General features: G+C 41.7%; 1 protein-coding gene across 4 annotated transcripts in view; it reads right to left on the minus strand.

Annotated features, from left to right (window-relative positions):
• BAIAP2L1 (BAI1 associated protein 2 like 1) overlaps nt 1-25157 on the minus strand; it is a 63687-nt gene extending 38530 nt beyond the window's left edge. The window contains exons 1-4 of one of the 4 annotated variants that reach the window (XM_025213112.1): nt 25068-25107; nt 16377-16452; nt 6900-7117; nt 6066-6152 (exon numbers count right to left, since the gene is read on the minus strand). In XM_025213112.1, coding sequence (XP_025068897.1) covers nt 6066-6150 — 85 coding nt within the window. In that variant the 5' untranslated portion in view covers nt 6151-6152; nt 6900-7117; nt 16377-16452; nt 25068-25107. Of the gene's footprint in view, nt 1-6065; nt 6153-6899; nt 7118-16376; nt 16453-25067 lie in introns of those variants that run through there. The other 3 variants (XM_006031461.3, XM_025213113.1, XM_025213115.1) reach the window with 3 other exon arrangements.

Below are 25157 nucleotides of genomic sequence, written 5' to 3' on the forward strand. Positions count from 1 at the left end.
GGAACAGGATCATGGATCTTTGGCTATGTGAATCCTCTGGTCCAGCACTCCTGCACTCAGGGCTGTCCTGGGGGAGGAGGGGCGAGGGGTTGTGAATCAGGACGATTGCCCCGGACCCCATGCTTTGGGGGGCCCTGTGGAACTGGGCAGAGCAGTGGTGGTGTGGAGCTGGGCGGAACAGCAGCTCCGTGCCCAGCTGCTCGCTCCCCCCCAAACCAGGAGCAGCTTTTTTGGGTCTGGGGCCCGCGGGATTGGGGCAGGGGTGGGGCCCCACATAGGCTGATTTGCCCCGGGCCCCACACCCTTCTCAGGTCACCTCTGCCTGCACTTGTGGGCTAGGGATAGACATTCAAGAAGCCAGAGCCCGAACTGATTCAATCTTTGCAGGTTAGTTTAACCTGCCTAGATTGATCGAATTTGCAACTGAATAAACATTCACTGTTAACTCCAGAAATGCAGGCACATTCCTCCAGTGGCTCAGGCCAGAAGCTGGGGGGTGCTAGAGCAGCCCTTGGCTGCAGGGAAGCTGTGCTGGGGAGGGGGAGGTCGGGGCATGGGCAGACCCGGAAGCAGCCTCAAGTGAACTGGCTAGGGAGTGGGTTTAATTCCCCGCTCCTTGTCTGGACCCAAGCTGGGGTCTGCCTTGCACTCCCCCCACTTGCTGCTGCAGTGGCAGGAGTTGGGGGCATGGTCAGACACTGACTGCATGGCCCCCTGAGGCAGAGGGGGCTTATTCCTCCCTCCACCCCCAGGGGACCGCAATGGGGTCTGCCAGACTCAACTGCTGATCACTCCCTGTGTGGGGCAAGCAGTGGGATAAGCCCCCTCATGCCCCCTTCACCAGACATCAGAGAGGGGAAATAACCCCTCTCCATGCTCCTTCACCTAAGAGGCCCTGCCAGCCAGCCTCTGGCCACGCCCCCACCCCTGCTGTTGGAGTGGCGAGGGGGAGCGACCGTGACAGGGGCAGCAGGGGGGGGCCATGCTGCAGGCAGGAGTGGGGCAGTCAGAGCTGCCACGAACTGAGCTGGGTGAGGGGTAGCACTGAAGCTTGGAGGGGTGGCCATAGCTGCCCTAGTGAGGGTTGCTTCCCCATCACTGCTCCAGCAGCAGGGGTGGGGCCCCTTAGGCAATGGGGCAGGGAGGGGGGTTATTCTGCCTTCCCTGCAGCATCTGGCAGAGGGGGCTTATCCTGCCACTTGCCCTGCACAGGGAGCGATTGGTGGAGGCAGTGGTCGGGTCTGGCAGACCCCACAGTGGTCCCCGGGGGCAGAGGGAGGAATAACACCCCACCCTGGCCCCTCTGCCTCAGGGGGCCATGCTGGCCAGTGTCTGGCCATGCTCCTGCCCCTACCACTGCAGCAGCAAGGGGAGCCAGGCGGACTCCAGCTCAGGTCCAGACAAGGTGGGGGGGGCCCTTCCCTGGCTAGTTCATTACAGGCTACAGCTGGGGCTGGCCACACCTCTGCTGTTTCAGCAGTGAGTGGAGAAATGACTGGCAGGCCCATGCTGCTGGGACAGGGGAGGGAGGGTGGGAATAAACCTCTTCCCTGCTCCCTTCCAGGGCTGCTGTCTGGCCTGGTCTCCATCTCTGCCTGTCCCTGCTCTGGCTGGGGAGCAGAGGGATGGGGCCAGGCCTGCTCTGCTGGAGCAGGGAGCACAGCCCAGCCCAGAGAGCATGCTGGGGTGCTGAGGGACTCTGGTTTATATTAAACCTGGAAGGGGCCTGGGACAGAAGTTGCAAAAAAACGGTTGGAGTTCAACCAGGTTTATCTCAAATTGGTTTTGGCCATTTTGAAACTGGTTTATGTGCGCTGAACTTATGTTCTATTGCAAATTTAAACCAGTTTCTGATCACTTAAACAAGTGTAAGTGCAACTTTTGGCCCTAGCTGTGAAGAGAAGCTTCTAATATTCCATAGGTTGCAAGAAGGGGTGGGGAGGAACAGGTGATCTTACTTCCTTTTCTGTAATCCTCCTATTGCACACTCTGCACCCCCCCGCTTAGTAAATAAATGTTTACACATATGGTTGACACTAGGTCTACAACTTCTTCTTTGAACAACTTGAGATCTTGAAAGTATATTATTGGGAGATTAATGACAGATTTTAGGTGAATAGGGGGCAGATCCAAAAAGTTAGGTGCTTATAAAATAAGATTTAGGCACCTAAGTCTACCTAAATCCAGAATGGAGATCCAAAAAACTCTTATTCAGTGGCTGCTTAAGCCCAGAAACACCTAAACTGCCAAGGTGCCTATCTGTTTGGCTTGGAAGTTTCCCAGGGGCTGGCAGTTATGCTTCTGTGTATGTGCAGAAATGCTTAGCCTGAGATTAGGTGCCCATCTCCTGCCTAAGCCCTAAATGAACTTAGTGTAATTTCTGGATTTCAGGTGGTCCAGTCCTGTCTGCATGAACAGAGCCCACTAACCCACACTGACAGGATTGGGTTCCTCACAAATTTCACCCACAGCTGCTTCATTTCTAAGGTGCAGTCCATAGTAGTGGGAACGCTGTTTGCCTCTGATGTAACAGCTGATTGGTTAGAGTATTTGCTCAGAAATGGAACACCTGGATTGCAGGCCCCCATCACCTGAGAAAGCTCAACCCACATCTACCTCTTGGGAGAGTGCCCTAACCACAAAGCCACAGAGTGGGTGGTGGGGAGGGGGCAATCCCCACCCTATCTGTTGAAACTGTGGTGCTGTATAGAAAGGAATGCATGATTCATGGGTCCAAGAGGAGACTTCAGTAAAGAGCATGACTAGTATACTAGTGAGGGCACTCACATATGGAGAAGAGTCATGCTGGGTTCCTAAAATAAAAATAAAGCACTAAAATCAACTGAAATACATTGTGGGAAATTAGTACATAACCCTCAACCCCCTACCCCACACACACACACACACACACACACACACACACACACACACACACACACACACACACACACTGTATAGGATCACAGCTGATTAAAGCTGACATGACTTCCTCTTGCTGAGGAAGGTAACAGAAGTGATCTGGTGAGGTTGCTGCTGGTCAAGAATAGAGCCTATTGGCAAATCTACAAGGAAACTCACCTAAGAAATACAGTTCTCTCTGTTACACTAAGGTGAGTCTGGCCCAAGAATACATAAGTGTTGCTGACTTAGCTCAGCAAGAGTAAGAGTAAGAGTCACAGACAGACTTAGCATTTAAACCAAGATAAAGCACAAGGACCTCTTACTTAGCTTTAGAAGTATATGCCTTTGTCTCTAATGGCTTGAGAGCTGCTTCACTGCTGTTTAGACAGCCTCTTTAAAAATGTGAGAACGATTTTTCACAGGCTCCTAAAAATATGACAGTGCTTCTTCCAGTGTTCTCTGACCTTTTGTACTTCTACATGAAGTACTTTATCAGAGACCAACCTGGAAGAAATCCAAGACTTTCTCAATGAAAAAATAAATTCTACAGCAACAGCCTCAGCATAACGTAGAGCAAAGTGTGCCATTAAGGCTTTGATCCTAATGAAGGCCAGAATGCACATTTAAAAAAATCTATTTTCAGGACATTTCATAATTACTGGGTGGAAAGGATTAATGAATGGAGTAATGAACATTGTCAGTGAGGCTAGCCCAAACTAAGCTTTTTGGGGGGGCGGGGGGGGTACGACTTTCCTCTACTAAAGAAAGGGCAATAAACAGAGTTATTTTTAGTAGTTAGCTCCAGATTACCCAGCGACATAATAATTTTGAAAAGAGGGCAAGCCTCCAACTACATGACTTTCTGTAAATATAAAGTTTCTGCGCCTTTTGACCAATTCTTTGAAGGTCAAAGAAATGGTTAGCAAAGGCACAGAAAAGCAAAAAGGCAGGACTAAATTTTGTTACTAGTTACTATAATTTTTCCATTTATTTTTATACAACTGCAAAGGATTTATACAATATTGAATTCTTGTTATGGTCTGTAGCCCAAAACAGAAAGTATACTTTATGTAAGTTACTTGGAAAGAAAAGAAAGAGAATGATTGTTATGAACTATTTGCTTTATGCTGTTTGCTGTTGTACCACTCCCACCATTTGTTAGCAAAATGTAAAAAGTCACACACAATGGCAGCGTTAGAATAAGTCATGAAAATACAGGCAGGCACAAGAAATCCAATCCCCCAGAATAACTTAACTCTTGCCATCTTTTTCCACAGATATTAAGGAGACAAAAAATAATTACCTCTCACTCTGTTTTAATATGTAGTAATTTAGGGAAAGGCTTTCATTACAGTATAGTTAAAACAAGAGATACTATTAAATGTATAAAAGAACAGAAAACTTGACAAAGTAACTGAGGGATCCCCCCCCACAAACTAGTTTCTTTTTGCTGGATTTTGCAGTGGTGTCATAATTCTTGTTGAAGACACAACCCCAAATATTTCTATAACAGCTGTGTTTTTGTAGATTGAATGTTATAACTTCATTGCTTCCTAAAGGTGAGAATAGACAGGGTATGGTACTAAAATATAAGGTTGTTTGGAAATGTGCCTGAAGTAACAGGGAGTTAGGAAACTTAATTTACTTGTATATTGTTACAGAGTATTGTCACAGATTTTAATCCTTCTTTGAAAGTTTGATGTTGCTCTTTCAAAAGACTGACCTTTAAATAGAGTATAGTTAATCCTCTTGTACAAACTGAATAACCTTACTGAAGAATGTAACTGAAATTTCTAATGCAGATTTTAACATGGGGATTAGATTTCCAGCTATATGATGGTATGAAATGTTGCAATTAAACAACATATGCTAATATACTTTATTCCAATCATTTATTTCCTAAAATTTCTTAACTTTTGTGTCTGAAATGAAAATGAAATATAATATTTTTCATTTATATACAGCAAGGATATCAAAGATCCAACCCTCAGGCCATATCTGTCCTGTGGACCTGCTCATCCAGTCCCTTTGGTCTGAGTTGACCCACGTGTTTCTGGAGTGGCCCCAAGTACAGGGCTCAGGATGTGTACCACATGCAGTGCCCGCTCCAGCCAGCTCATGATCCCTACATGTGGTGCCTACTCTGGGACTCATGCTGCACATGATGCCCATCCCAGCCAATCTGGAATCTGCTCTGCAGGAGGTGCCCACCCCACTGGCCTGGTCCAGGACTTTGAGTGCTGTGGACACTCACGGGTATTTCAATGAACTGCTTTCAATCTACTGGTTGGGAAATGAGTTCCTTTTTCCTTCTTGGCAATACTTGAATTCTCTGCTCTCTCTGACTCAATTCCTCCTGCTTCTAAACATTTTTCAGTTGTTTCTTTAATTACCTAGTTGCTTCTATATAAAATATCCCATCAGACAAAGTAGAACAGCTAGAAGCCACCTTGCAAGGAAAACACATTTTTTGCATGGATTATCACATGAATTCTCTGCGAATCATATTTTATAAAGTCCTGGGATTTGGTCACCCCACTGACCTCCCAGAGACAGCCCTACCAAAAAATATTTTTAACAAGAAGCTCTATTTCAAGAGTGCCTGTGCTTCCAGACAGCAAGAGTGAACAAATAAGGAATATAATTTTTTATTTCCTATTTAAAAAGAAGGAGAGAGGCAGCAAATTTAAGTGCATACTTATGCTACTAATATGTACTGTGAAAAGCAGAATTGTTTAATTTATGAAATCTGAAATGGATGTGTGAAGGCCAGGAGGTGGAGATGGGAGTTTACTCCCAAATAGAAATCGACACTTGGTAAAAATCTGGTGTTTTAAAAAAAAAAAAAAACACATTTTGCTCTTCAGAGCCTTATTGTGAGCCTGACCAGTACGATTCTGAGAATGTATGCTGAACATACTGTATATCAAAGCTAATGGTATGAAATACTCCATCCTGTGCAGAGCAATCATCTAAAAATTTCCCTTCAGCATAACAGAGTTTACTAAGGGGTTCACTTAGCACACAGTCAGCCCCAGAACTCTTTTTAGCCCACCCCTTTTCTGTGAAAGTCTAATTAGTTTTGTGAATAATCATCTGAAAAGCAAAGATTAGAAGCACCTTATGCTGAAATTTAATAAAATATGCTTTACAGTTTTACTTACCTAATTCTTTAGAAACAGGAGATTCAGTTGCTATATCTCCGATCTTTGCAAGGCCATCATAATACGCTCTGCCAGCAAGTATCATAGCTACAGGGAAAAATAATGCAAAATTTGTACTCATTGAAAACAAAACTGGTTGAAATATTCAGTTTCTGCAACACTTGCATTGGGACAATTGTTAGAGCTGAGGTATGCAGAGAAAGAGTCTCAACACTCTACAACAGTCTGGTAAAAGTACTAGCCTGCGAGTGATTCAGGTTCAAATTTCTAATCTGGCTGGGATAAACTGGAATGAAAATCAAGTCAGAGAAGGGACATGAATGTGGAGCTCCCAAACCGCAGGATACTAACCACCAGCCTTTGGAGCATACTGTACAAAAGGCAGTGAATTTTAAACCAGAGAATTAAAGGCAGAGAATTAAAGGCAGAGAATTTTAAACCTGCTTCACCCCCCTGGTTACAAACAGTCCCAGAGATAAAGCAAGAATTTAAATATTTTACCAAGGAAATGCTGCATGATATGTGGAAACTGATTCTACCAACACACTTTTGTAAACACGATAAACACTCTTTAGTATATGGATTTTTATAGACATATTGTGTATTTATTATAATTGGACAGAAGGTCAGCAAGATTGTGACGAATCACAGTGCAAAATCTAAAATGGCTGGCTTAGCTCAGTGCGGGGGAATATTAGAAGGGACTGGCAGCAGTGGACCCTAAATCCGCCCCCAAATCCAAGTAAGTGTGAAGGCACTAGTCAGAGAGGAAAGCATATTTGGGCAGATAAAGAATACATGCAAATGAAAGAAAAAAAGGGTTTTGCTCCTTGCCTTGAAGCAGCCAGGGGCAACAGTTGACTCAACTCATCTGCACACTCCGTCCCCAGTTCAAGGTTTCCCTGGGACCTCATTTGGGCTACCCTGCCTACCAACTTGGTGGAATCGAAAAGGAACACGCTCCCTGTTGGCCTCGTGCTTGTGAGGTTTTTCATTTTTCTTGCAGAATTGGTGAGGTGCAGGCATGTTAAAAAGAAACAGGAATGAGAAATCTGTTTGGAGAATACAGGAACATGTAATTTGTTGCTAGTGTGGACAAAGGTTAAAAGGTCCATTCCTAAAAGGAAGTCATATTCAGGTTTTCACAATGGACCCGGTTCCCTTTACTGGGCGAACAGGGTGAGACAGAGACATTTCAGAAGTGACCTGAACTGTAGGAGAGGGTGGAAGGATCTACCCTGACATACAGATTACATAGTGGGAGTTCTGTATTCTGACACTGTACCCACTTAAATGCCTGGTATATGAAAAGCATTGGGAATAACACGCCCCTTTTTTCTGTGTCCAAGTCTCAGCCTACCGGTTAAATTCATCCCTGTTTCTTTCATTTGCCCACGTGTCTGGATCAAACTTTACTAGAATAATCACATATGTATAGTGAAAGAATGAAATAAGATAACTTGAAAGCCTCTTTCTATAACTTTTCAAAATCCTTTCAGAAAAACTTCTAGTCAGAGGGAGGGGAAAATAGCTGAATAACTGAATTTAAACCGGTACTGGCTCCATAGATTCATACATGCCTGTCATTTTAGGACTCTGCACAAAAGCTCAAGCATGACAAAGTGCTCATTTTGATGACTATCACAGCTGGTCACACCAGTTCACACAGGAACACAAAAAGGATCAGCTTAATCAGTAAACAAGGTGACCAAGGAGAACTTTTTAAAATTGATTATTCCCAATATATTGCCATAACTTGAAAATGGAATGAATAGTCTTAATGGAGCAAATCCTGCTTCACCCCCCTGGTTACAAACAGTCCCAGAGATAATGCAGATGGAGGCAGGATGTCAGAATGTGATGGTGACTATGGCCCTGCTACTCGTGCTTCCACTACCCTCTGGGACAATGGAGAAGAATTTTCTCTTCCTCTTAGACTCTCACAGAGCTCCTTTTATGGACCCTCGCTACTCAGGGTTGGCATCTGGGCATGGTGGTACAGCCCTTGGAGTAAAATGCAATTACCTTAAACAGGAAGTTATGACAAAATAATTCACAGGCAATTAGGCAGCTATGACAAAACAAAAATAGCAACACCAAAATATCCAAAGAGGTGACTGTAAAAAGCAAGAGGTTCTCTAAAATGTTATTAAAAACAAGCAAACAAAAAAAGTACTAAGAGAGATATCTAAAAATAGTCTTATGAATACCTGCAACCAGTGGAAAAATATTTACCATTCCGAGGCTAGTCAGTACAGCTGAAGCAACCCGCTAATGACATACTTTCTCAGATTTGGATGAACTAAACCCATCTGTCCTAAATATTTCATTTTTTTCCTAGAGAGATACTACAGGAATAAGGCTGTACATTTTAACATACAGATAATGAAACACAGGTAAGCTTTTGTAATTTGCTCTCTCAGCACTCTCTTCAACTAATTCTCCAAGTAGGATCCTCATGGAAAAGTCTTCATTTTGCATATACAATTTTCTGAAATCAAAAATTTTGGGGCTATTAAAAAGCAATAGCATGACACCCATAACTTTCAACTGTGCTAACTACATTTGTCAATTGTACATACATTCTGCTAAACCTTACATCTTATCCTTTTTAATACTTATACAGATGACAGATGGTACCCCCGGAAATTAATATCCCATGTATTTCCAGGTCATATATGACTTTTAAATAAGATTTAGAAGATGACAGTATGAATGTTTTCTGCAGACAGAATAATTATTAGGCTACCAAATATAATTCCAGAACCTTGTAGCAACTGATTTTTCTACTTTGACTGGTAAAGGATTCTGGAACTCTCAAATTGTGGGACTTGAAAGATTAAATTCCTGAAAGGTGATTTTCAAGTTAAGGAGACTTATACTAGATAATCAGATTTGGCATTCTTATTTTAATTTTCAACGGGTGCAGCTATTGCTCCTGAGGCTATAAGTAAGCTGCTTGAATATAAACATTGTAAAGTCTGTAGTTTAAGATAAGGTTTCTACTTTCTTGGGCAGATCCAACCAAGATTTGCATTGAGTACTGTCTGCATATATCTGTTTGTCAATCATAAATTTTCTCATTCAGGAATCAATCTGTCTCCTCACAAAAAAGCCTACTTTTATCTGTTGAGATCAATGAGTCTCAACCAGGGTGCCACAGCATGCTGGGATGCCTTGAGAGTCTTTCAAGGGTGTTGCAGCATTGTTAGGTTTGCCAACATGATTTGTAAGATAAACCCAGAGGTTTCAAATAGGAATCCATAGTGGTAAAAACATTCTGACCTTTTCTGATCTTTCTGAGTTCTTTGCAACAGAAAAGAATGCTGTATTATTTTTCCCTAGTCAAAAAACAAGTGAAAACTAAGAGCTGGCATTTTCCAAGGGGTGCATCGAGTCTAATGAGGGGTGTGTTGGATCTAGAAAGGTTGAGAACCACTGATCTAGATGTTCTTTTGTACATGAGAACATGTTAAACCTAGTTTGAAATACAGAATCACCAGAAACTGGACAACCCCCCACCCCTCTCCTGTTAATTTCACATAGCTCTTAGTTGCCAATTAGGTCTTTTTAAAAATAGGACACACTGCAAATCCATTATTTCCTGGAGGAGATTGAGCATGTGCATGTGCAGTGGCAGCCTATTTGAACATCTGTTATAGTACTGTCCCAAAATAGGTAACAAAATGGCTTTATTTCTTTGCCTTTTATGATAGTTTATCCTTCAAATTAGAGCTTAAAAATGGTAATCCTCTTTTCATATTTAACTTCTCCTACACAATTTGTTGCCAGAAGTGTAGATTCCCAGAACAAGACACACTGTTTCTGTAACCTGAAAGTTGGCATGCTGTAAAATTTCTTCCTCCTCTTAATATCTATTAAGAAAGAAATTAATTCAAAGAGTTTTAATTCAGCTAAAGGGCTGTTATTGATGTTATTGATTTTTCTGAAGTTTTGTCAATCAATTTTCCTCAGCCTTTTCTGGTCACTGAATTACAGGAGCAGAACAAACTACCTCCTGCACGCTTTATGAAATAGCATGTGTTAAGCAACAATTTTAAAGCTTTGAACAGCAGCAAGCTATTCATACTGTAGGACACAAGGACTGTGCACAAGAACAGGAGTTCCCAGAAAAGACACGTGACACGATTTTAACTGCTTTGAAATCAAGGCAACCTTACATGTTTGTTCACATTTATTACGTCCTGGCTGAGTACAAAGGTAGCTTGGTTTCTGGTATTTCAGGAGACATTAAACTCTTAACATTTTGAAGTAGTGGTGGTTTCAATTATTCCCTGTTAATGATTTCCTCCTTTGTATCTGGCCCCCACTGTTTAAATCTAATGCAGTTTTGCTGGAATGTAAATGGAAGCATCAACATCCAAACTAGTGAGGGGCCAACAGCAAGCAACTGCAGTGCACGTGTATAAGCCATTTTATACCATGCAAATCTAGCTTTGCTCCATCTGCAAGGTATCTGAAACGCACCTGTATTTCATGGGAGTGTGGAGTAATGGCAGAAATCAATAAGCTATTCTTGCAAATGGTAGTGATTAATATGCTTTGAAGGAATTTGCCTCTAAAGAACTAGGATTATTTAATCTGAAGAGAAGACTGGGGGGAACGGACGGACGACGATGACACATGATAACAGGTCTTCAAATATCTAAAGGGTAGTTATAGAGAGAATGGAGATGGGCTTTTCTGTGTGGCCATAAGGGACAGGACATGGGACAATGGATTTAAAGCTGTAACAGGGAACTTAGGTTGGAGATCAGGAGGAGCTGTCTGTCCATGAGCATGGTCAAGCATTGAAACAGGCTACCTAGCGAAGTTCTGGAATCTCAATTTCTGGACATTTTCAAGAGCAGGCTGGATACATGGCAGGGCCGGCTTAGTCAGGAACGATCCTGCCTTCAGTAGGGGACTGAACTAGATGACCTTGTGAGATCCCTTCTAGTCTTACCTTTCTGTGATAATTCCTAGGATAACTTTTACCCCAAAGTACAATCTAAGCAGGCCTTCTCCTTGGACCTTCATGATGCTATTGCTGGACACACTGGGTAGGGAAGGGGGAGGGAAAACAAAAAGGAAGGGAACCAGCCTGTTATAGGTAGCAGTTTTGTTGGTAAAGGAAAGATCATTTGCTTCCCCACAGTTCATCACTGGGGAAATACATCACAAAAGCAGCCTGAGGTACAGGCTTCTGACTTCCTCAGGAAGAGGAGGAACTACCTGAGTTCAGTTCCCTGTTGCATTATACATGTCTTACTCTTTTCTGTGCCATGCTCCATAGATTTTTGGTGCTTAAACTTTGTGAAGAAATGCAACTACTGTATACTGATATCCTGATCATAACACCAAGCTCCCTCTGCACCAGCAAGTTGAAAGAGGAGTGCTTGAAGATCCAGCCCAGCCCAGCCAACAATCTACTGCTTGACAGCTGGCCCCTGGGACCCACTGGGGACTCAAACTGGCTTCAGTGTGGTCTCGTGCTAGGCTGACAGTCAACTGATTGTTGACTCTGCCTGGGACATCCTCAAGTCTGGTTTGAGACTAAGGCTGTCCTCGCCAGGCTGACAATCAGCTGATTTAATTATTAAAACCCTGCGCCCCAGAGCTCTGGCTAGGCTGCCGCAGATGGGGGAAGTCAGAGGCTCCAGGCAGGGGGGAGGGAGCCAAAATACTTCCTCCAATGGGGACTTTAAAGCACCCAGGACCTTTGATTTCCCATGCCAGGCAGCCAAGCCAGAGCTGCCGGGTAGAGGGTTTAAAGTCCCTGGCATGGAAGCTGCATCAGTAGCACTATTCAAAAGCTCTCTGTGTGGGCATGGACAGCTGGGATGATGGAAACTCCCTGGAAGTGGCACCTGCAGCTGGGGAGCAGGGAGCTTCCAGCCCCACAGGTACCACTTCCACAGGCACCCTGGGAACTTTAAAAAGCAGTTGTCCAGCTGGGGCTCCCAGCTGTATGCCCACTTTTTAAAAGGTCTAGGACACAGTGAGTCCGAGATCGGGAAGACATTCCCTGATGTCAGGCTCATGACCTCCCTCCCCCTCCATCATCTGCCTTCAAAGATCAGACAGTCACTGGGTCCAGGACATGATGCTGTCCCTGGCCCAATCCCTCTGATCACATAGGGGATGGCTGTGTCCAGGACCCTGGGGTTGCCTCATGTTGGATCCCTACACTCAACTAAGTGTGGGGATCTGTCATGGGTCATCCCTAAAATGACACACCTTCAATTTAAAGGTGCAATAGAAACAAGCCACAAAGATGTTCCACGTTATATACGGAATATCTTTTGGCCTGTTTGCTATATTATCACACCATAAGTTGGCTTGATAACAACTTGTGGCCAGGTTTCAATTTATGGTGCTATTAACATCATTGGCAGTCCCCCAACATGAGGATGAGAGTCTTCCAGTAAATAGGGACGTCACTGGCGAGTCCATAGATGACAAAGACAGCCTATCTGAGATGCACGTTTGACTGTTGACGTAGCAAATAGTTACAAGAAAAGATCTTAGTGATGTTGGGACATAGCCTTTTCCCTTTGTTTCTCCTGTCTATCCACTTCCATAGTGAGGTAAATTTGCTCAAACTGATCAGCGCTTTGTCATACATCATGGCAACACTGGGGACGATTCAGTGCTTGATTCTCACAAGTATTGATGTTAATATTGCATTTTTTTCAGAACGGCCTTCAAGGTGTCCTAGAATCTCTTCATTTGCCCATTTCTAGAGCAGTGACCATCCCTGAGCTGGGAGTATAAGACCTGTTTTGGGAGTTGGTTGTGAGGCATCCTTATGACATGTCCTGGCCAATGGAACTGGTGCTGTATAAATGTGGCTTCAATGCTGGTGGTGTTTGCTTGAGCCAGAACACTGGGATTCATTCTTCTGGTTTTTTAGTTGATGTAGAGAATTTTCCAAAGACAACACCTTAGAGGTATGGCTTCTCGTATGCTTGGCCCATAGATAACTATGGCTGTGCTAAAGAATCTATACATATCATGGCTGTCAGCAGACTTTTGAATCTCTTTTGCCTTGTCATTCCAGCACTTGTTCTTTCACTCTTGAATTTTCCTCTGGGTCTTGGGATTAATGTAGCACTAAAAAGCATTTTTACACATGCTTGTTCCACAGTGCTGGGTGCTTTTAAAAAAGTGCCTAGCACTGCGGCACATGCAGTTGCGCAAGTGTCAAAACGCGCATCAGTGCTGAGAAAATGGTGGCGGTGCACTTCTGAACTAAAACACATCAGAGATGTTTTAGTTCAAAAGCGCACCACCACCATTTTCTGTGCACTGATCCACATTTCGCCACTTGTGCAACTGCATGTGGAGCAGCGCAGTGCACACCAGCTTGTATGCAGAGTAGACTTGATTAATTGAATTTGCTCTGACCCACTGGATCTCTAGTGTATTGTGGGACAAATAGGTATGTTTATAAATGACTAAGCTGGTGATAAAGCCTCCCAAGAATTGCAATCTGGACATGGTGGAGGTGACGCGTTACCAATGACCTTCACAGCAAAGCTGCTTGGAGTGTCATACTCCTGGTAAGATGACCCATGGTGGCAGACTAATAGTGATTAAAAAAAAAGATGTCCTCAATGGTGGAACAGGCAGATGAAGAAAGAATACTTCATAATGGGTGTAAAGGTGGATGAAGGCTGCAGTGTAATAGAAACTTCAAGCTGTCTAGGTTTCCATCAGATTAAGGTTTCTCCCAGCAAAGTATCATGCGATTGCTGATGTACAATGGCATCCCCGCTTTAGAAAATGACACGCACAGGCATCTTCCTTCAATGGCAAATCCTATAGCAATGGGCGTGTGGCCACAAGGGCAGGTGCTAGTGATAATTGGAAGCACCTAGTCATGGACCTACATAAGTGATGATTGTATGATAGTTATGTTGTGCTTGGAACTGAGACAGGTGCAACTTGGCAGATGCAATCATGACTGAACAGGCCTATTTAGAGTCCAGTCTACTCACCCCATATTGGGAGGGGGCTAGAAACGGTGCCCTAAACAGTCTGTCTCATGTCAGCTGACTGGAAAGTTGCATCCAGTGGGATCATTCTATCTACTATCCAAATCAAATAATGAAGTTTACAACTTGGAATGTCTGCACCCTCATGGACAGTCCCAACAGCAACCAACTAGTGTGAAGGATACCACTTATGGACACAGATCTTGAATGATTTGATTTCTGTACTTAAGGAGACCAGATGCGCAGGAAGGGACCAGCTCACAGAGGCTGGCAGTGGCCATACTTTTTTTTGGGGGTGGGGGAGAGGGTAGGGGGGGAAAGAAAAGCAAGACAGACATATCCACAGGTTTTGCTATCAAGACCAAGACTGTTACACAGAAGTCAGAATGTCTGGTTGGCATCAATGAGTATCTCATGACTCGTTGCCTTCAAATGATGAACAGACAACATGCAGCAGTCATTAGTGCATACACCCTGACCCTTGATGCAGCTGACAAAACCCCAAAATTCTATTCTATTCAACCAAGTCCTATAATCTGTCCCAAAAGAAGATCACAGAATCACAGAAAGTTAGGGTTGGAAGGGACTTCAGGAGGTCATCTAGTCCAACCCTGCTCAAAGCAGGACCATCCCCAGCTAAGATGAGATCATTCTTCTTGGCGATTTCAATGCTACAGTGGACCAGCATTTTGTACAATGGAAAGGAACAGGAAGGGGTGGGGAAAGTCAGTTAAAATGCAATTCTTCTCCTGAGCAAGCATTTGAGATGTGATTTCATCATCATAAACTTCTTATTCCACCAAAGCAAAGTTACACTCTGCCCATTCATATAGCCCCAAAATGACATAAAAGAAGCGACCAAGGAAGAGGTTCAATACAGAGTCCTTGAAAGACGTTGCTAAAAGCAGTCATCTTCAGGAGTGCTTCAGTGAGCAACTCTGACCTTCTTCCTGATGATCTTGGCATCATTGATCAAAAGGAGAGCCTCAAAAAGGCATCCATGAGGAATGTGAAGAATATCTAGGCTTCTGCACAAATAAACACCAGGACATCTGATTTGATGAGAATGATACAGAAATTCAAGCTTTCATTGACAGAAAAAGGAGAGCCTTTAACGCCTGGAAGAATGACATCTACTCCAAACAGGACATCAACTCTAAACAGAAGCCAAGACATTTATCAGTGCGATTAATCACCTTAATCACATTTTAAATGTAACATGTACCAGGGCCCTGATTGTCTACACTCTGTCCAAATACAATTGAGTGATTTGGGGCAGACTGAAGCAGAATTTTCCCTTATGTTAAATTCTTTCAGTACATACATTAAAAAAATCTCTCTTTTTAATGTAAGATTTTTCTGTGCTTGAACAGGTGGATTTATTTTCATGGGAACCCTTGTTAGAAAGGTGAAAAGCAAGAGATTTGCTTTGTTAGTCCCAAAGTACCTAGAGAGTATATGACAGCTCCCGTGTGTCAGATTTAAAGGGTTTCATATTCCTTGTCAGTCAATTCTGACTGGTGATAAGATCTGGCATACATTCACCTGCTGAGCAGCAGATTATTTACTGTTTGTGACAGCCTCATTTAAACCACTTCATGGTCATCTAAAAGCATATCAGTCTTCTCTTCTAAGCTTCCATAAAGATGCCAGTTCCTTATCATCAGTTGCAATTAAACATTTATTCATAAAAAATCAAGTGTACATACAGGATACAGTTTGCTCTTAAGAGCCCATTTTCTGGAACTTAATACGTGCCTACTTCCCCATTGCTTGCTGTACAGAACATGTACACAGTATACCATGGTTACAGAGTGATATTTTATGAACACAAATATAGAAAATTTGGCAGAAGAGGTTCAAGACTGACTTTTCAAGTATGAGTGAACAACAAACAATGCACAGAACACGGCTCTTTCAAGCTGGCATGAAAATCTTTTCAAACAAAACCTGAACATTATTGCTGTTGCTTGTGTCCGGTGGTGCAGTTTGTAGAAGGGACACAGTGCAACAGACATCCTGTAATATACAAGGAAACTTCTTTTGTTTCCATCAGGCATTAAACTTCCTGGACCCAACATTTTTATTTGCTAATTCTGATTTTAGCCAGGCTTAAAAATAAAAATGCTCTCAAAATAAAAATGTAATTTAAAAAAAGACAGGTCTTACTCATGCAGCTTGTGCTTTGACCAAAATTGTGCAAGCAAGTTTAGGCTAGTATATAGCCTCTAGTACCTTGAAATGAGATATGCATTTAAATAAAACTTTCATTTCCAAATACATGTAAGAATGTAACATAAGGAAGACTTACCACTGACAGCTTTTTCATAATTTTTCCCCAGGTTTATTAAGTTCCTTAGCCCCGGGTTGAACTGTTCCATAACATTCTAATGAAAAGAAAAGTCAGGTTATAAAAAAAAGAAAGTCATTGATACTGGTATTTCAGATGTATGATACTGATCCTGAAAAGCTGCCTTGTGGATGTCTGAACGCTGTAATGGATTTCTTTGAAGGTGAGCATGGGATTAATGTGTGTGTTTAGGGGAGAGGTGGGGTGGGATGAAGGGGAAAGGAGGTGAAAGGAAAATTATCCTCTGCCCTGTGTGGGTAGAACACATCCTATTTCAGTGGAGTACTACCTGCTGAAAACCTGATGCATCTCAAGGTCATCTTCAGCCTCAGAAATAATCATTGTATATATTTAAGACCAGGAGTCACACACATCCATTTTTAATAAAGGATGAGGAAGGAGTAGGGAGAGTTAGGAATGAAGAGATCCCTTTTCTCCAGTGCTACCTGCATATTTCATATCAAAGTGAGAGAATGCAGGCTCTTGTTCAGAATTTGGATTCTCCTTCAAAAAAAATTTTAAAAACTAAAAAGTTTCAGTTTTTGGACTAGGCAGCTGCTTAGGAGGACTTAAGGTAGACAAGGTACTTTGGGTGAACTTAACACTTTCTTAGGAGGACTTAACACTTTCCAATTAAGAATAAAGTAATGGGCTTGGTAAAAGGTCATTTTTGTGCATCACTGCCTGGCATTTAGAGAGAGTAGTTCAGGCAATCCTTTAACTTGAAAATTCAGTGCGTTTGATAGCAAATAATGTGCTTGAACAAATAATTGCTCAAACAAGAAAATAAAAAGAGAAAATGAAAGCTACCAACCTCATTCAAGGAAAGAGGGGCAGGGGGGAAAGCTGTACCTGCTACTCTTGGTTGCTAATACATTTATTTTAGCTACAGCAAACAACATTTGAAATCCAGCAACACACAACACAACTGCCCTTACAACCAGTAAAGTCTGTAAACAGATGAAGTGGCAAGGATTGTGAAAAGTAGCTATATAATGCAAGAAAATAGCAACACCATTAAAAACCCCACAAAAACAAAAAACTCCACCTTATTTAGAAGTGAACCCAAGTCAAATTATGGTATGGGTTTTCAGTGTCTAAGCTGAGACGTCTTAGAGGGCTGAATTTTAGAAAGTGCAGTGGCAGTTCCCTGAAAATAAGGTTGATTAATGGGACTCAGAATTGGATATCAAAATTGAGGCATTTAATCACTTAAAGAAGTTGGCTTTAGTGGATAGTTGCTTCAGTGATAGGCCTAGGAATTTATATCGTTATGGTTTTGCTGTAATTCATAGTGACATCACTTATATTTAAAAAGGAGAAAGAAATTTCACGCTAAACTTCCACTGATGCAAATTGAGAGTTATGCCTGAGCAAGTAGCATAGGATCTATTTATGTTACCCTCAGAGGGGTCATTTTAAAGACTAGCTACAACAGTACACCTCCTACTTCTTCTCCTTCGTGTAAAAAATAAAAATATAACAGTGAGCCACCGGTAAAGGTTTTTGCAATGCTTAGAATATAAATGTTTTAAATTATAAATTTAACATAGTTTTACATACAGTGCAATCTCTTATGTGCTACTGCAGTGTTAAATCTCAAATGTCATTGGCAAAGAACAGTGACATTTACTGAAACTGTATCGCTGAAGAAATCATGTCATTTTAAAATTGAACAATTTGAAAAGTTTGTGCATCTTACTGTAAAACTTCATTTTTTCCAGAAGTTCTTTGAGTTAGGTTGAACAGCAGCTGTGAGCAGAGTATTTTACTAATGAAGTATTTTGATTTCAATTTCTATATGCTTGCTACCAGAGTAAGTCTAGTTCTCTTCTACTTAAAAATGACCTATGTTACGACAATCATATTTCTATACGTTACTATAAATACAAGGAGAATAAATATCTTTTCATAAGCAAGCTATTTTACAAAGGGTTTAAAGATTCTGAAGGACTCAGAATAACAACAAAGACAAGACCTTCTAATATGCTCTAGAAACTACACAGTAAATTGCAGCCCTCAACACTGCATTGTAAAGTACTAACAAAAAAAGAAAAAACCCCAGGACCATTAAATATCTGTAAGTATGCAAACTCCCTTGTTCATTCGCTATCTTTATGGCCTGAAGCACTGGACTTTTATATATTGTTCAAATAGTTGAAGATCAAGGTGTTCAAAACAGGTACCTTCTATTGGTAAGACACAAACACACACAAATACCTGAAATCTTTTACCAGTAATACTGGTACCAAACAGAAGAAATTATACATATTTTATATATACATACACCAAGAAAGTAAAAACATTTGATCAGTTGCTTGATAAATGCTTTCAACTTTATCCGGCTGCAAGTTTAAGCAATATCCATCAGCAAGCCACCACATTAATACAGATTAGAAGCAACGAGACAAATAGACACATGCAATGATAGAATATTTTGCTACACAGACTAGGTCCAAATCTCTTACTACCAATTAATATAAGATGACAATATTGACTTGCCATTGCCTTCTTTTTAATGGGACCATGAAACTTCTTCCCTTGAGCAAGTAACACATAATCAAGAGATCTACATTTAATATTGTTAAATTTCAAACTTTTTCTAGGTATCTAACCTTCAATTTCCAGGCAATAATATTGAAAAATTTGTGATCTGACAACTACAGTGCCATTACTTTAGGACTGCCTTGACACCTTTCCACTTGGCTTTCAAATTGAAAGACTGAACTAGCTTCACTGTCTGTCTCCTTCTGGATGGATAGGAGAAAAAAAAAAGATGGCTTTTGGCCTCTTCCATCAGCAGACTTCAGATTTTATTGATTTACCTACAGATGTTGGTAGATAGACAAGACTGGGAGTACAGTGGGTCCACTAACATACAGAAAGTTATCAAGAAGTTTTACTACACCATATCTGCCCAGTAAGGCTGGTGAGAAAGTGAATGAGAGAATGTATGCGGTAGTGCTGTAACACAAGCAATTCATAGATATTTTCTCCATGAGACTTAGAAGTCTCTGGAAGTCTCCCACCCCATGCAGTGCCACAGAAGATGATTGTTAGCAGAGGTACTATGCACAGTTTTTAGATCTGGAGGTCCAAGTATCCCCCTTGGAAAGCCCACTTCTTGGGAGTTTGCTTTTCTGAATCAACAAATAGCTGACCTTCAAGGTACAGTAGGTCATCTGTTTTCCTCAGGTTTTTGCCAGACTTGGGAATTTAACTGTCTGCACTCAACATTGTTGCAGATACCTGGCCCTTCTGCAGTGAGGGAAGCGCAGATGCAGCAGAGGGGAATGCTGCAGAGGGGACAAGTGACATGGCACAGTTCTGTGCCACTGAATCCCCCATGCTGGATTGGACCTTTGCAGGCTGAATCTGGCTCAGGCTACATCCCTGCTAGAGGAAAAAAGATACAAGCTTTAATTTTTTAGACTATGCCATAATGGCAACTCATTAATTTATAAATGTCCCATATTGTTAAATCTAAAGAAATGTGAAAATGAATGTGACAAAAGTCAGTTGCAACTTTTCATTAGAGTTTTATTTAAAAGTTAGTTATAACTTTGTTCTAATTTTAACAGACTTTGTTTTGATTTTAATTAGAACAAGCACACACAAAGTAATCTCAGAAAAAATCTCTTAAAAACCAAGAGAACCACTATTGGCTTTGAAAAAGACCAAGGGCTCCATCTTCTTAAAAAACGCAGTTCAAAACATATAATAAGAAACAACCCTTGCTTTGAAGAGTTTAATCTAAATAGGCATGGCAAACAGAGTTGGAAAGGAAACAAAGGCACAGACAAATGAAATGACTTGCCCGTAATCACACAACACATCAGTGCTAGAGCCCGGAGCATAATATAGCTTCCTTGTCTGCCCAGTGTCCTATACTCTGGTATCACACTGCCTCATAAATAAAATACGCAACTAGAAGAGAACAGTATATCGGATCATATAGCTTTCTGATTGTTTGGTTGAATGGAAAATGGGAAAACAGACAAGAATGATCTTTTTATGTAAAATACTTTAAAAAGCCAAAGCAACCTGCCTGACAGAGTTTAAGAGAAACATAATTTGGTCATTCATGAAGCAATTAAACTGTCACATAAGAGTCTATTGAAATGTGAAATGTTTAGTGTCTTCAACTTTTAAGTACGATCATTGGGAGCAGATTAGGCTGGAAGCAAGAAACTGGAATTAAAAAGCAATGAATCTTGTACTCCCACTTGTTCTCTCTGTGTGTACACTCTGCAGTTCCTGCTTCTATTACAGTATAAGCAATTTTAACCTTGTACACAAATTAGGGCCATTGCTGAAGTTCTTTCCTGTAAATTCTCTGCTTTTTTTTATTCCCAAAACACACCTCTTCAGAACAATAGCTCAGCAGGTATGGACACAGCTAAACAACACACAGAAACCCTGCTGCTTTACATCCTGCAAACACTCCATTCAAAAATAATTGATAGATTACTGATCCACATCTAAATATACCGCATGTGTGTTTTTCTGTGTTAAACTTTTACCTTTTCAAATTAATACTATTCATATTACTTTGCTTACTGATATTTATTTGGGCAAAAGTCAATTATACCTTAGTACAGTTTTTAATAACTTCATATTAAACTGATTACACATATTGGTTTGTATTCAGAAGGACAAAAATTGCACTTAATAAAATGTTATGGTATTCAGCATTATGTTAAAAAAGTCTTCCTGACATTTCTTTAGGTGACATTATTTAAATAGGGAGAGCCCTATATAAAAAAATATTTTTCTGTGCTAGTTTTTGCATGATCATACTATTGTTTCTTTAGCTTTGGAGAGTCTACTATTGGCTTCAATGGATAGAAGATCAAGCCCTAAACCCATTTTATGCTGATGCAACTCCACAAGTATTAAGAGAGTTACATTGGTGTAAAACAGGTTTAACAAAGTGGAAAACCAGAAACCTACTAGTGTTTATTCAAATCAGATTAGCTCTTGTGACTAATTATCTGACAGCTTGCCGACCTTTTACTGTTTAAAGGAGAAACATTTCATTCGTCAGTGTGTTTCAACAGTAAACATTTTCAGATTATGATCCTATGATCCATGAGGAAATTCTAGATCCAAGTGAAGTTTTAAGTAGACACAATGCCAACAACGGGAAAAAACATGCATTGTTTTATAGTAAGGTAAAATTTGGTTCCTGCTATGAGAGCTCAATGTATATATTTCAGTAATGTAAAACAATTATTTTACTGTTACACACTTCTGAATCTGAGGGCAATTTTACTTTGTTTTAAAAGTGAACATGGCTGGCAATTAACCTAATCCTACGGCATTTTTAAATAGGAAATATAAAACCAGCTATTTTAATTATTTTAATTAAGCATATTTAAGTATACATTATTTTTATATTGCAGCATTAGGATCAACCAAAAATAACTCCAGCATATGGCTGTTTACCAAACAGAACCTAGTAGTACATGTAATATTCAGGATATTTTAAAAAACTTTAAAAATATTCGTTTAGAATGACTGCAATAGATTTTAGGACAGCATTTAGTTTTGAATCTAGGATATGTAATAGTGACACCTCACAGGGCAGGGGTAGGCAACCCCCAGGACATATGCCAGAGTGTGGCACATGAAGGCACTGTGCTTAGTGTGCGTGCCTCTGAGCAGACACCGGGGAAGGGGCGGGGGCCGTGCTGCCACGAGAAAGATCGGGCCTCTTGCAGCTCGCCTGCCATCTGCCCCTGGCACGCCAACATCTTACAAGTTATAGGGTTAGCATTCTTATCAAGATTTCTGGAAACTTCAAACTACAAGAGCAAAGTGTGAATAATTTGTGAAACCACTACAACGCAGAACTGGAATGACAGGAGCATAATTCAACTATCTGGGGCTTTTGATTTACTTAAATTTTAAATTTTGTAAAACATGATCAGATAATATATTTACCATTTTCCCCCCTATAGTATTGCTCGTATGGAGTCACATTAACTGTTTTGGTGTTCCAACAAGTGACAGTCTATCTGGTTTCACACAATGCTGCCTACTCTCATTGCAAAACCTACTGATTTGTGGGTGCAGCATCACCGGTGAATTCCAAGGGTGGGGTAATGTCATACCAGTGAGTTAGCTACAGAATTGCTGACAGTTACAACCTTCCTCTTAGGGTATCTCCCTTGAGTCATAAGCTTTCACACCCTTACGTTGCATTCTGCACATGCCAATGCATCATGTACTCAAAACCCATGTAATACCTAAAGGACAAGAGAGCAAGGTTAAATCTTAATTCTAGGGCTAGGGACAGAAATTACAATTAAACCAGTTTAAATATGTAACACAACAGAAGTTCAGTCCACATAAACCGCTTTCAAAAAGGCAGAAACTGGTTTAAGATAAATTTGGATGGATGTAGTATCAGACTTAATAGATATAGGTCAGATTGGTTTATTGAACTTCTGTCCCAGATCTCCTCCAGATTCAAGTTAACTCAGCACCCCAGCATGCTTTGTGCCTCCCCACGCCCTCCAGGTTTTGGCCTGGGCCACTGCAGACACGTGGCTGAATTTCCAGAATCAAAAGTGAATATCCTTTCACTTGTTTATCAGTCCAATAAACACAACTTAGATTAACCTGTAAAGATTGAATTGATTCAGCCTCAGGCTTTTGGACTATCTGTACTTAGTCCCAGAGTTTTTTGAGCTTTTTTATTTTAGGATGGTATTGTAGTAATAATGTTAATGGAATTGTTTTGGGGTGTTTATTTTGCATAAGTATATTTAAAAGCTTCACACAATGTGTATAAATATATAGTTAAGGACATCTAGCACATAGATACTGATGTTAAACTGCAGGGAGGGTGGAGAAGGAAGCAGCTGAGTAAAGGAAACATTGCTCCTCCCTTTCTATTTTCCAAGTTGCCCCCAAGTTGCATACCTTTTAAGACAGAGGACCAGTAGTAAGCTTTCAAGTCCCATGTCAGTTTTACCCCATCATTATGCTACACTAAATTGGCTCCTCCAGAAGCAGCATTTCTTCTTACAGATTGGGGAATACAAATACTGTAACTGCTGACTTCAGTGAAGTCATTGAGACTGGTACTTCACTGTCGTGCTCACTTGTGACCCGTCACAGCAGCATAGTGAGAGAGAGCGCCAACTGCTCGGGTACCAATTGCTCTCTAGCCTGGAGTGCATGGGGCCCCACAAATTAACATTCCCTGTCTTACTCAGAAGTAACTTCACCTGTGTGGAGCTCCAAAATCCCAGTACCACCGCTCTTTTATTTAAAGCTAACTTGCATTGCAGACACACGCAGACTTAAACAAATCACCCCAAACAAATCACAATACTCAGTATATTCAAACAGCTCTTAGGCACCATGTCTAGATAAGTTTCAACCCTTAATCACGGTGATGGCACAGCAGGAACTCATTCCCAGGCCTGTTAGACCTAATAGGATAAGATGCCACAAACATACTAAACCTCTCAAGATACCAAAGTACAAGACATTTTATCACAGGATCAACGTTAACTTTGTATTGTCTGGCTTTTGCTGGTGGCGTCAATCCTGGTCACCGCTTTACAAGAGTATCTGTTAACGCGACATACACGTGCACACAAACAACAATAGTTTTTTAAAAACTGAGCAGATTTTAAAAATTGTATTTAGAGGGATGATACTAGTGGAAGGCCACTAAAATATATTTGCATGTTGTCTGATCACTGTTAAAGGGTTTTTATTTTCTTTCCTTCTTTTCACGCTTGATTTCCAAGATGTGTGTGAAGTTGGGGAGTTGAACAGTCACTGCTGTTTTTTGCAGTACCGTCAGGAAAATATCACAAATAACCTTTGCAGGCACGGCTCTTGGGGTAGATGGGAGATCTTGTATTAGACCGACTCTGTAGACCTACTCAGTCGGTTTAATAAAAGATCTCTCACCTACCCCGAGGATCCTTGCCTGCCTCTGTCCTTAGACCAACACGGCTACAACCAACCACCAGACCAATACTCATCCGCACGTCCCTCCTGCAAACCCTGACTCAAAGGCAGTAACCCTATTAGCAACAGGACTTCTTGTCTGACTAAAGGGTTTGCTGATTTGACCCTGATAGGAACGGTTAGGTCATATACACAAGACCCTGTGTCAGACGCTGGCTCTTCTGCAATTTATCTAGCTCGTCCTGTCTCTATTTACACACAAATAACCCGATACTCCTCCCAGGAGTCCACACTTTGTCCAAATTACTTCTTGGTTTTTTTTTTAAAGCCAAGACAACACGACACCAAATCACCTGGGTGACTTGCCAGTGGTAAGAGTAACAAAACAAAAATGAATTAAAAATACTTCAGGCGCCCGAAAGCTTCCTAAGGACTTTCCCCCTCATGAATAAAAGACACCGGATCTCCCCGAAGAGCCCGACACGCCGCTCGCTGCCTGGCGGGGGGTCGACGATGAATAAACATCCAGGAAAAGTTTTCAAACCCGTGGAAAAAAACAGCTTCTCCTCGTCTCGCCGGGCAGGACCAGGACTAACACTCCCTGGCTCCGGGGGGGGTGGGGGGAGCTGGCAGCCGCTCTCTCCTCGTGCGAGCCGCGGTCCCGGGGCTGCCCCAGCACGGCCGGCGGAGGGGCTATCTACACGGGGCCAAACTCACCTTGTAGGTGCTCTCGGTGAGGCGGCTCACCTCCTCAGGCGCCCGGGACATGGCGGCGGCGCTGCCGGCCCCGCGCTGCTGCCCTCGCCC

This window comes from Alligator sinensis, unplaced genomic scaffold (genome assembly GCF_000455745.1).
Source record: "Alligator sinensis unplaced genomic scaffold, ASM45574v1 scaffold990_1, whole genome shotgun sequence".
Classification (NCBI taxonomy): Eukaryota; Metazoa; Chordata; order Crocodylia; family Alligatoridae; genus Alligator; species Alligator sinensis.